General features: G+C 40.0%; 1 protein-coding gene across 1 annotated transcript; it reads left to right on the top strand.

Moving 5' to 3' along the window:
• The first annotated feature begins 4,731 nt into the window (after positions 1–4,731).
• Positions 4,732–14,007, top strand: LOC114555903 (interleukin-17C-like). The gene is made up of 3 exons (XM_028578704.1): positions 4,732–4,758; positions 4,855–5,051; positions 12,522–14,007. Exons 1-3 carry the CDS (start codon positions 4,732–4,734, stop codon positions 12,766–12,768), a joined length of 471 nt encoding a protein of 156 aa, XP_028434505.1. The 3' UTR covers positions 12,769–14,007.
• Positions 14,008–14,745: the final 738 nt, after the last annotated feature.

Genomic DNA, 14,745 nt, shown 5'->3' with positions numbered 1-14,745 from the left:
AACCTGAATAATACCGGCATATCCCATATGTCTTAATCGGAAAATGCTATATTTGGGAAAAGGCCTTATACGGGATGTCTGACCGGCTGTTTACATGACCTGTATCAAATTCAGAATAATGTCATATTCGGAATAATATTGGAACATTGGTGTGCATGTAAACGTACTCAATGATTATGAAATGAGGTTGTTGCAGCAGCACAAGGACAGAGAAATAAATAATAAATACCAAGGAAACTAAAATAAGAATAAAAGCAACTCAACAAGATGGAGACAGCAGTCGAGTCAAGTCCGTGTTGCACACGGATGATATGTAGTCAACAAGTAACTATTTAAAGTCTACTGGAAATGCAAAGTCATGCACAAAGCACTTCAATTATATGAAAGACACAGATACAGAATGACCCATGTTCAGCCATCAAATAAATCTCTACTCTTGTTGCTATTCTTTCTGAGCCGTGTCTGTGTTTACTTCCTCTTTAGACTTTGTAGATATTGTGAAGTGTAACCGGGACACGAAGAAGTGAAAGAGCTCAATCAGTACATGACTACGCTTCCTCTATGTGTCTAAATACAGCTGCGGAGCATTTATATGTGTCAGGTTTCAGAGTGGGAGGAGATATTTAAGACATGTCGTCACAGGAGAACCGTGTCGTCACGCGGTGTGAGCCGGTCTGGCTCTGGGTCAAAGTCCCGCTAGATCCAAGCCAACATGTGCACGTAATGAACGTAATGGAGCATGAAAACAGGACAAAGAATTCACATTCCTGATGACTGATTCTGCATTTTTAAATAGAGATCACAGCAGCAGTGGTGGAAGATAACACAGAGACTACACAATGATAACACCTGGTAATTCAAATCAACTTTATTTCGGACACACAGGTCCATTATCAGTGTCGAAATATGTAAAACACAAGGCAAAACAGCTATATAAATTGAATTTCATACGATCAAAGTGATTAAAACACATACAGACATTTGTTCCAATGTTTCCAAAAGCAAAAAAGTGTGCCTTGTGTCACTCTGTGTGGGGTCAGTTAAAGCCATCATAACTAATTTCTTTGAATAAGTTAAGCGACACATACATTTCTACATCAAATGTGTCAACACAGTATGAAAGGTGGGAACATAACTAGACAGAGAGATAGAGACAGGCTGAACTAGGCTTTAGTATCTGATACTTCTCAGAGAGAGAGAGAGAGGGAGAGAGAGAGAGAGACAGGCTGAACTAGGCTTTAGTATCTGATACTTCCCAAAGAGAGAGAGAGAGACAGGCTGAACTAGGCTTTAGTATCTGATACTTCCCAAAGAGAGAGAGAGAGAGACAGGCTGAACTAGGCTTTAGTATCTGATACTTCCCAGAGAGAGAGAGACAGGCTGAACTAGGCTTTAGTATCTGATACTTCCCAGAGAGAGAGAGACAGGCTTAACTAGGCTTTAGGCAATTTTTATTTATATTTATATTTTTTATCATTTCAATGTAATACCATATAAGATACATAAATAAAAATATAGTTCAGTATAACAGTTAATGAGAATAATAAACCAAAAATAAAATTTACAATTCCGTACTGAAATTGTATTCGAAATAAAATACAAGAATAAAATTCACTGTTCGGCAAAAGAATTAACGAAAAGCATCATCAAAAAGAGAGGTCTTCAGCCTTGATTTAAAAGAGCTGAGAGTTGGGGCGGACCTGCAGGTTTCTGGGAGTTTGTTCCAGATATGTGGAGCATAGAAACTGAACACTGCTTCCCCCTGTTTAGTTCTGACTCTGACTCTGAGATATATTTTGGTCCTAAGCCATTTAGTGATTTATAAACTAGCAAAAGTATTTTTGAAATCAATTCTTTGAGGCACAGGAAGCCAATGTAAAGACTTCAGAACCGGAGTGATATGATCCTCTTTTTTTTATCCTAGTGAGAACTCAGGCTGCAGAATTCTGAATCAGCTGCAGCTGTCTGATTAGGTTTTTAGGAAGACCTTTAAGGACAGTACAGTAGTCAAGTCTGAAGATAAAAGCATGGACAAGTTTTTCCAAATTCTGCTGAGACATAAGTCCTTTAACCCTTGATATATTCTTAAGGTGATAATAGGCTGATTTTGTTATTGTCTTAATGTGACTGTTAAAATCCAGGTCAGAGTCCATAACAACACCAAGATTTCTGGCTTTGTCTGTTGTTTTTAACAGGGCCATTTGAAGCTGTGCACTGACTTTCAGTTTCTCTTCTCTTGCTCCAAAAACAACCACCTCAGTTTTTTCTTCATTTAATTTAAGAAAATTTAGCGTCTGAATTTAGCATCTGATACTTCTCAGAGAGAATCAGAGCATCTGTGTTTTAGGCACCTGCAATATCTTTGTCTACCTTAAAGGTTCAGCTAAACTAACGCCACCAACATGATCAAGGTCCTGCATGCCTGGGACCCATTCGTCCGTCTCCTCTCATACTAAGAAGAACAATGACAACAATGGCTGACTCAAGCATTCCAATGGACGGATTAGCTGAAAAAAAGTCCCTGGTACCTGCTAACAGGGACTTTTTTTAGTACCTGCTCAGTCGAGGTTCCAAGCGAGCTGAGGCGAGCCGAGAAGGTGACGTGAAACCCTGCAGGCTGCTGATTGGTCGGAAAGAAGCGTCACTGATCACTGCATTGCTAGCGAGAGACGGCATTTTTAAATAGTTTAGCCAGCGGTGTTTTTTTTGCTGCCGGAGGCTCCACGCAGAGCTTTCTCCGTAGCATACAAGTGGCCTGATGGTTATACTGGTGCGCTGGTGTGTGCATGTGTGATGTGTGTGTGTCGAGTCGCCGTATGTGTGTGTGTGGGGAGCTAGTGAGCGAGGGAGAAGTGAGAGAGTGACGGCGATTATCTCCGCAGCGAGTAGCGACTCTAGAGTCATATATATGTGACCACGGTGGGAAATCAGGAGCAGTAAACGTTAACTATCTCTTTGATATCATGTTGTTTACGGAGACGGAGAACCAGAAAATCCGTCGGGGATATGTCAATGGGAAAAGCAAGCTACTAAGCCACGCCCACGGCAGTCGCTATGACGACCAGCCACGCTGAGGCGATACTAAAATCTGCAATGGAAAACGGACGCACAGCGAGTCGAGGCGAGTAGAGTCGAGTAGAGTCGAGGCGAGTCGAGCAGGTACCATGTAATGGAAAAACGCCATAAGTGTCCTACCCCATTATGGAAAGGATCCCTACAGAGATAGACCTTTTTGTTTAACCAGAAACGGCTCTGAAATAAACTGGCCAAACTCCCCAGACTCCGTGTAAATAAAGAATACTTTTAGTGTGTATAGAGCCAGCATATCTCCACATGTAAATGGATGAATTAAGGGTTTATTTCAACCAAACCAGATTGGTGATTATTAGATCAGTAGAAAGATGAACCAAGACAGCTTTTGATGGTTTTATTTAGTTTCGGTCGACTTTAAATTAAATGTGTTTGATGATGATAAAATGACTTTGTTTATTTGAATGGAGTTTGGTGGCTTTTGGTCGATGAATGTTACATTGCAGCGCTTTTCTTGCTTAATACTGGACCAATTTCAAAAAAGTGGTGTTCTCATCAGTCACTTAGACACAAAAACATAGGGAAATAGTGTCCAGGTCGAAAAAAATACAGAAGTTATGCTTTCATATCACACCACAGTCACTTTATCATATCGTGTCTCTCAAGATGACAAGATTTGTCCACCTGCATTGGTCTCCAAATATTCTTGTACAGTTTCTATTTTATTCTATCTATCAATCAATCAGTTTTCAACTATTAAATTAATCGGCAGCTATTTTAATCGGTTTGAGTCATTTGTTATGATAAAAATTCCCCGATTCCAGCTCCTTAAATCGGATGATTTTCTAGTTTATTTTCTCCTCTGTGACAGTAAACTGAATATCTTTCAGCTGTGGACAAATGTATATCTATCTCTCCATCTTAGAGCTGCAAACATGAATCGATTAGTTGTCCACTAGGCCTAAATTAATCGCCAATAATTTATGAATTGGTTTGAGCCATTTTTTTATGGAAAAAAATTAAAAGATTCTTTCAATACAAATTCTTAAATGTGAAAAAAAAAATGTAAAGATCCTTTTTGGGAATTTTAGGACCTTATCTTTATAGGGCAGCTGAAGACATGAAAGGAGAGAGAGAGAGAGAGAGAGAGAGAGAGAGAGAGAGAGAGAGAGAGAGAGAGAGAGAGAGAGAGAGAGAGAGAGAGAGAGAGACAGAGAGAGAGACAGAGAGAGGGAACGACATGCAGCAAAGGGCCGCAGGTCGGAGTCAAACCCATGACGTACCCTACACATGGGCGCGCGCTCCACCAGGTGAACCACCTAGGCGCCCTAAATGTGAATATTTTATAGTTTCTTCGCTCCTCTGTGACATTAAACTGAATGTCTTTGAGATGTGGACAAACAAATCTATCTATCTCTCTATCTATCTATCTATCTATCTATCTGTCTATCTGTCTGTCTTCAATGTCAATCTGAGATCATTGATGAGAAACACCGCCCAGCGCGGAGGGGCGGGGTCATGATGCTGATGTTTCTCCGTCTCTCGTGGATGCAGTGATTCAGTAAAAGGAAATACTGTGTATGAAAATATTTTTTTTTTCTGCATTCAATCGCCGGCAGCCTTCATATCAGTGTGTGTGTGTATATATAGCGGGGCTGATGGAGCGGCCGGACACACTCAGACCTCTCCATCTCTCTCAAGATGACCAGATGGGTCAGCCTGCACATGGTAACCACAGGGCGCGCGCTCCCACTGATACAGTCTAGTTATGTCTTTTGAGCAAAAAGTTTTATTATTTTTTTTGGTTTGTTTTACGTGTTTTAGATCTCTCTCGGCTCGCTGCTGTTCTTAAACGGCCACACTACTTCTGCCGCTGCTGGGGGGGGATCCAGGTGCCTCAGCGAGGACCAGCTGAACAAAAAAGTGCACATGTTTGAGAGGAGATACTGGGGCGCGCTCTCCCATAAACTGCAAATGCACGGAGACCTGAACCGGCGCTCCATGTCACCGTGGAAGTACTGGTAAGTGACTAAACATGCCGCTACGGAGACCGCGGAGGGACAAAACCGCTCAGTCATCATCATTATCATCATCATCATCAATCTGAGCAGAAAGCGCTGTCATAACAGTTTGGGAAGAAGTACTCAGAGCTTTAGTTACTGTAACAATACTGCAGTTTTAAAAGAAGTAGGCTACTCATATCTTTAGTTATTGTTAGTAAAAGTAACAAAAATTTAGTTTTAGAAGAAGTACTCATATATTTACTTATATAAAAGTTAAAATAGCCTACTACAGTTTTAGAAGAAGTACTCATATATTTAGTTATATAAAAGTTAAAATAGCCTACTACAGTTTTAGAAGAAGTACTCATATCTTTAGTTATATAAAAGTTAAAATAGCCTACTACAGTTTTAGAAGAAGTACTCGATCTTTAGTTTTGTAAAAGTTAAAATAGCCTACTGCAGTTTTGGAAGTAGTAGGCTACTCAGATCTTTTTTTGTTTGTTTACTTTTTATTTATGAATATGTTTTAAGTTGATTTAATTTATAGGACTAGCACTTTTTTTCACTAGCAGTTTTGCACCAAAGCGCTTCACAAATACAAAAACAAATGTAAACCAACACACATAGACACAGCCTACACATATACACAGCCTACACATATACACAGTCTACACATATACACAGCCTACACATATACACAGCCTACACATAAACACAACCTACACATATACACAGCCTACACATATACACAACCTACACATATACACAGCCTACACATAAACACAGCCTACACATAAACACAACCTACACATATACACAGCCTACACATATACACAACCTACACATATACACAGTCTACACATATACACAGCCTACACATATACACAGCCTACACATATACACAGCCTACACATATACACAGTCTACACATATACACAGCCTACACATATACACAGCCTACACACAAACACAGCCTACACATAAACACAGCCTACACATAAACACAACCTACACATATACACAGCCTACACATATACACAACCTACACATATACACAGCCTACACATATACACAGCCTACACATATACACAGCCTACATATATACACAGCCTACACATATACACAACCTACACATATACACAGCCTACACATATACACAGCCTACACATAGACACAACCTACACATATACACAGCCTACACATATACACATACACATATACACAGCCTACACATATACACAGCCTACACATATACACAGTCTACACATATACACAGCCTACACATATACACAGCCTACACACAAACACAGCCTACACATAAACACAGCCTACACATAAACACAACCTACACATATACACAGCCTACACATATACACAACCTACACATATACACAGCCTACACATATACACAGCCTACACATATACACAGCCTACATATATACACAGCCTACACATATACACAACCTACACATATACACAGCCTACACATATACACAGCCTACACATAGACACAACCTACACATATACACAGCCTACACATATACACAACCTACACATATACACAGCCTACACATATACACAGCCTACACATATACACAGTCTACACATATACACAGCCTACACATATACACAGCCTACACACAAACACAGCCTACACATAAACACAGCCTACACATAAACACAACCTACACATATACACAGCCTACACATATACACAACCTACACATATACACAGCCTACACATATACACAGCCTACACATATACACAGCCTACACATATACACAGCCTACACATATACACAACCTACACATATACACAGCCTACACATATACACAGCCTACACATAGACACAACCTACACACAAACACAGCCTACACATAGACACAACCTACACACAAACACAGCCTACACATAGACACAACCTACACACAAACACAGCCTACACATAGACACAGTCTACACATATACACAGCCTATACATAGACACAGCCTACACACAAACACAGCCTACACATAAACACAACCTACACATATACACAGCCTACACATAGACACAACCTACACACAAACACAGCCTACACACAAACACAGCCTACACATAGACACAACCTACACACAAACACAGCCTACACATAGACACAACCTACACACAAACACAGCCTACACATAAACACAGCCTACACATAGACACAACCTACACATAAACACAGCCTACACACAAACACAGCCTACACATAGACACAACCTACACACAAACACAGCCTACACACAAACACAGCCTACACATAGACACAGCCTACACATAGACACAGCCTACACATAAACACAGCCTACACATAGACACAACCTACACACAAACACAACCTACACATAAACACAGCCTACACATAGACACAACCTACACACAAACACAGCCTACACACAAACACAGCCTACACATAGACACAGCCTACACACAAACACAGCCTACACATATACACAGCCTACACATATACACAGCCTACACATAGACACAACCTACACATAAACACAGCCTACACATATACAGTACACAGCCTACACATAAACACAGCCTACACATATACACAGCCTACACACAAACACAGCCTACACATAAACACAACCTACACATAAACACAGCCTACACACAAACACAGCCTACACATAGACACAGCCTATACATAGACACAACCTACACATAGACACAGCCTACACATAAACACAGCCTACACATAGACACAGCCTATACATAGACACAGCCTACACATAGACACAGCCTACACATAAACACAGCCTACACATAGACACAACCTACACATAAACACAGCCTACACATAGACACAACCTACACACAAACACAGCCTACACACAGACACAGCCTACACATATACACAGCCTACACATAGACACAGCCTACACATAGACACAGCCTACACATAGACACAGCCTACACATAAACACAGCCTACACATAGACACAGCCTACACATAGACACAGCCTACACATAGACACAGCCTACACATAGACACAGCCTATACATAGACACAGCCTACACATAAACACAGCCTACACATATACACAGCCTACACACAGACACAGCCTACACACAGACACAGCCTACACATATACACAGCCTACACATATACACAGCCTACACATATACACAGCCTACACATAGACACAGCCTACACATAGACACAGCCTACACATAAACACAGCCTACACATAGACACAGCCTACACATAGACACAGCCTACACATAGACACAGCCTACACATAGACACAGCCTATACATAGACACAGCCTACACATAAACACAGCCTACACATATACACAGCCTACACATAAACACAGCCTACACATAGACACAACCTACACATAAACACAGCCTACACATAGACACAACCTACACATAAACACAGCCTACACACAAACACAGCCTACACATAGACACAGCCTATACATAGAAACAACCTACACATAGACACAGCCTATACATAGACACAGCCTACACATAAACACAGCCTACACATATACACAGCCTACACATATACACAGCCTACACATAGACACAACCTACACATAAACACAGCCTACACATATACACAGCCTACACATAGACACAGCCTACACATATACACAGCCTACACACAAACACAGCCTACACATAAACACAACCTACACATATACACAGCCTACACATAAACACAGCCTACACATAGACACAACCTACACACAAACACAGCCTACACACAGACACAGCCTACACATATACACAGCCTACACATATACACAGCCTACACATAGACACAGCCTACACATAGACACAGCCTACACATAGACACAGCCTACACATAGACACAGCCTACACATAGACACAGCCTACACATAAACACAGCCTACACATATACACAGCCTACACATAAACACAGCCTACACATAGACACAACCTACACATAAACACAGCCTACACATAGACACAACCTACACATAAACAGCCTACACACAAACACAGCCTACACATAGACACAGCCTATACATAGACACAACCTACACATAGACACAGCCTATACATAGACACAGCCTACACATAAACACAGCCTACACATATACACAGCCTACACATATACACAGCCTACACATAGACACAACCTACACATAGACACAGCCTACACATATACACAGCCTACACATAGACACAGCCTACACATATACACAGCCTACACACAAACACAGCCTACACATAAACACAACCTACACATATACACAGCCTACACATAAACACAGCCTACACATAGACACAACCTACACACAAACACAGCCTACACATAAACACAACCTACACATAAACACAGCCTACACATAGACACAGCCTACACATAAACACAGTCCGAAGCAGCTGTGGCGGAAGTATTCTTATCCTTTACTTCAGTAAAAGTACTAATACCACACTGTAAAAAATACTCTGTTACAACTAAAAGTCCTGCGTTGAAAATGTTACTTCAGTAAAAGTATGTAAGTATCATCAGGAAAATGTATTTAAAGTATTAAAAGTAAAAGTACTCAATGCAGAAAAATCCTCATATTTTAGAAAGTGTAAAGGATCCCAACAGTTGTGTGTTTAATGGTCTCGTCATCTCAGCTGGACTTGTTCGCCGTTATATTGTTGGGTAGTTTAATTTATGATAACTAAGTAACTAGTAACTAACTAGTAACTAAGTAGTAAGTAGTAGTAAGTAACTAACTCTTTCCCAAATCAGACCAAATGAAATGATTATGAAGGTGTGACTGTTAGTTTAGTTAGCGGTGTAATGGTGTGTGTCCATTTCCATGCTTCCCATTCATTTCTATGGAAGCAGCCGTTCAATGCTGGGAAGCGGGGCGATCTTTTCCATGAAAATAACGCGTATATGTTTAGTACTGTGTGAGTGTGCATGAGTGATGAATGGGTTTTGTCAGGTTTCAGAGAAATGGCAGACCCAAATGCAGAGGCGACAGAGCAGTGTCGAGTTCAAAGATTTAATAAACAAAAGGGTTACAAGAAAAGAGTCCTGAAGAAGCAGGCAAAATAGTTCCCGAAAATGTAGAGGAATCAAAAAGACCAGAGGCCTGTACTACGAAGCAAGATTTGGCGTTAACAAGGTAACTTCAGCTTCAGCTTCTTGAGTCGTGTGTTGCCAATGCCACTCGTCGGTTTGAATTATGTTTTTATATTTTTTATTTGCTCTTACAATGGCTTACCACTGCCTGGGTTGCAACTGAAGTATTAGGCAATGAAAGGTTATGGAAAGCACAAATGTAATTATGGTCAGATCTTGTGCCTGACTGATGGGGAAGTGATATTGATAAGAGTTGTAATTTACACATTTACAGCGTCAGCTATTTTTTTGCCAGCTTTCCTCCTGTTTTAGGAAGCAGCGACTGTATTGCTTTTTGCCTGTAAAACCGTGTCTATGTTCTTCATATTTATGTAGAATTATAGTTTGCTCTTCTTATGTAAAACAAGCAGCTCTGGTAGATGTTTGCGATTGGTCGCGCTGTGCTAACACCGCCTCTTTTATGTGAACGCGCGTGCAGCTGGATTGGGTTGATTGAACTAGTTGTTAACCATCGTCGTGACACAGCTTATGCAGGACCGCGGTTGTTAGGTTAGGTGAAGCCGGGTAACTGAAATAAATCCAGGGCATGTTGATCCTGCTTCTTCGTACAGGCCTCAGGAACATGAAACAAACTGGAACACACAAGGGCTCGGAAACAGGTGAAACAACATCAGGGCGGGCCAGACGATCACAAAGGCTTGAAAACACAAGGCAGGATTAAAACTAGACATTACACGGAAGATAAACAGACTACAAAATAAAACACCTGTGCTTTTCCTACTATGACATGTCAACATGTCTGCCGTGAAAAAGATCTATTAAATATGCCATTCTGCAGACTACAGAGTACTTTTTACTTTCCTTGAAGTATCTGACGATATGATTTTGATGCTGATCATTTTGTACTTTTACTTACGTTAAATTTTGAGGCTAAACTTTGACTTATGGTTAAGGTTAGAGTAACCCTATTTCTACTAGGGCTGCAACTAATGATTATTTTAATTGTCGATTAATCTGTTGATTATTTTCTAGATTAATGGATAAATGTCAGAAAATGGTAAAAACAAAATGTGGATCAGTGTTTCCCAAAGCCCAAGATGACGTCCTCAAATGTCTCGTTTTGTCCCCAACTAAAAAAATATTCAGTCTACTGTCACAGAGGAGAGAAGAAACTAGAACAATATTCATATTTAATAAGCTGACATCAGAGATTTTTTTCTTTTATTTCATAAAAAATGACTCAAACTGAATAACCGACTATCAAAATAGTTGCCAATTATTTTAATAGTTGACAACTAATTGATTAATGGTTGCAGCTCTAATTGTATACACTGCGGTATTGCTACTGTTACACAAGTAAAATATCTGAGTACTTCTTCCACCACTGCCCAAATACTTCACAGCTAATATACACAGTGATTGTCATTAGTGTGATAGCTATGTAACGAAACACTCAACTCACGATTCTCAATTTACGATGTTATGTTCACGACAACAACTATTCTAACAAAATAAGCTGCAGACAAATGACTGAAACATATTCCTTTATTTATATGAACTGCGCAAAGCAACAGATGTGTCCTCTTATCAAAAGTGACACTGGAACTGTATTTTATCTGAAATAAAAAAATAAAAAATGTATTAAAATAACTAAATAACTAGAAAGAAATCTCTTCAAATAAATAAACTAAGAAGACGTAGTGACGTCTGAAGTCAAACAAGCAAAATCTAAAGTAGACGTTTAAAAACTGCATCGTGATACATTTTTTATCTCAACCGGTTGGAATCTTTACACATTTATATTGATTTTTAACCGATTCACGATGCATCGTTACATCCCTAGTGATTAAAGCTTTAGTGCGTATCTTTTTGATATTAATGAACGTCCGTTACATCCAAGCCATTGTAGCAATGAGTTGCTACAAAGCTAATTAAGATTATCAGCTGCACACAACTCTCTCTGTGTTTCTCAGTATGACTATGTTCAGAAGATTGTGGCATCCAGAAACTCTGGTAGTGAAGATAATGACCTCTTCTGAAGAGTCCCTCATGTTTTTTTAATCCTCCGTGTCCTCCTTGGCTACTAGCAACCGTGTGGAGGTGGGGTGGGGATGGGTGATCACGGAAGGCTTGTATCACGTGGATGCGCCGACAGTTTTGTTGTCATTACTTAGATTTTCCTAATGGGGCGACAGAAACTACACACTATAGTTTTAATGTTTCTAAATAAATGTGAACTTGTCCTTTTATACGTCCTTTTCCTGGGTTCCTTTCAGCGCTTTCTCATCACACAGGAAATCTGGCTTCAAATGGGAATAAAGAAACATTTTTTCAAATATAAATTATTCCGATATTTGATGTCTGTTTTGTCTGATTGTCTCTTGTCAGCATAAACCGAGAAGACGACAGGTTTCCTCACAAGATCGCCGTCGCTAAGTGTCTTTATGAAGGCTGCATCATCAACGGGCGTGAAGACATGAACTACAACTCTGTCCCTGTGATGGCTAACCTGATGATTCTGAAGAAGACTCCGTGCAAACAGAACAAAACCAAATACATGGTGGAAAAGGGTATTGAGAAAATCGCTGTGGGCTGCACGTGTGTTGTACCCAAATCATCGAACCAACCATTGTAATCACATAGGTGCTGATTTTTTATTAACCAAGTTAACCAAAAAAAACCGAAATATTCCATCCTGTAGCTTGGGGTTAAATTAATCTGCTTTTGTGTTATCTCTGAATGTGTCACCAGTTTAAATGCTTCTTTGTGGTAAATGTTTTCTCAAAGCAGGAACATCTGAGAAGTTTTGTGCCAGTTTAAAAGAGTTTTTAAAAGAGTAGCATGTTCCTGCAACAGAGGAAGCTGCAAGTTTCCTAGGACCCTGGTTTTTTGGGTAGATGCTAATATGTAGTCACCGTAACCCTACATACATGTGCTAGCAATGGTGTGTTCTAGTTGAACTGGGAAGTCTAAATTTTCCAAGTTCCCAGAAATTTCATCTGGAACTCCCGCTGAAGTGGGACTTTTAACAAAAATAATCATTTCACTTTGTTAAAATCCTATGGGGTTCAAACTCGTATATCTATATTAGATGCTAAATTATCTCAGATTAGGGATAGTGAACCCCAAACTGCCATCAATCAATCAGTTAAAGCAGCATTTTACTGTCGTAGCTTGAAGTGGAGCTAGTTTGAACTACTTTATATCAGGGCTGACAACTTTTCAGCTGGATTTGGAGTGTGATTAAGTATTCAAAGTCGTTTCAAAGTGCATTTTAAGGAGCAGGCCTTCTTTGACATTACCCCCCAATGTAGCACAAGTAGACGTTATATTTCACAATAATTGTTTTCCTTCAGATCATTTATAGATCTTGCTGTTTCCGACCGCACTTCAAGGCAACTTCATTTCACGGAGAAAGAGAGAAATAAAAGAGACGAAGGGACTGAGGAAACAGTCAGCTGTTCCACAAAATCCCCGGCAGTTCAGAGCTTGTGTTTTGGTGTTGTTAAACTTTCTTGTGGCAGGGATAGAGGCAGTGAAGTTTCCTGTTTCCTGTACGGGACAGTCCCACCGTCTCAAACCCCACCGACTAGTCTGATTTTCGGTTACATGTTTGGCCACCGCAGCGTGACGTCATGTTGCGTTCCTCCAAAAGTTGAATCAGAAGGCGTTTGATATTATAGATCGCAGTAAACTACTGGCAAAACTACAGAAGTATGGGATAAGAGGTATAGCTCACTCATGGCTGAAAAGCTACTTAGAACATAGACAGCAGAGTGTACAAATTAATAATATCTTGTCAGGATATAGTACCTGTGGAGTAGGAGTGGGAATCACCAGAGGCCTCACGATACAATATCATCACGATACTTATGTCACGATCCGATATTATTGCGATTTTAAACATATTGCAATATTCTGCAATATATTGCAGTGTATTACCTTTTTTCCAACTTCAAATTTTTCCCAATTTCAAATTATGTCCCCAAAGGAAAATTGTGTCAACATCTGTTTTTATCTAAAAAGAAACATTTCTTTGTCTGTTCATCGCACTTCAATTTTATTGCTGCAAAATGGGATTGTCAAGCAGATAGACTGACCAACACATATATATTAAAAGATCGATACTTGGCGTCTGTGTATCGATACAGTATCGCCACGAAAAATATCGCGATACTATGCTGTATCGATTTTTTCCCCCACCCCTACTGTGGAGTACCCAAGTGATCAGTTATTTTCGCTGCGTTTTCTTCCGCTCCCCCCACCGTCGCAGCCTCAACACACTACCTCCATTCAAAGTAGAGTAAAGACCTGCGTTTTAGCAGTGTGAATGCAGGCTAATGAATCACTCAATTCTCATTGGCTACCTGACAAAATGGCAAAATCCACAAGCATTTGGCGCGTGTTCGGGTGTTCATTTCAGGCCCTGCAGATGATGAATATTGAAAACGACTCCCATCCCCCGTGACCCACAGGAACAAAATGTCAGCCTCTACTATAACGTAGCATAAAATGGAAATACTCAATGGAATTTATTTAAGCTACTTCCTACCGGCACCTTTAAAGCTCACTAATTGACACATTATATCTCATATATCTCTCTTGTTTTATT

The sequence above is a fragment of the Perca flavescens genome, chromosome 1 (assembly GCF_004354835.1).
Source record: "Perca flavescens isolate YP-PL-M2 chromosome 1, PFLA_1.0, whole genome shotgun sequence".
NCBI lineage: Eukaryota > Metazoa > Chordata > Actinopteri > Perciformes > Percidae > Perca > Perca flavescens.
Note: the sequence above shows the minus strand (reverse complement) of the source record. Positions and strands in the feature narration are given on the sequence as shown.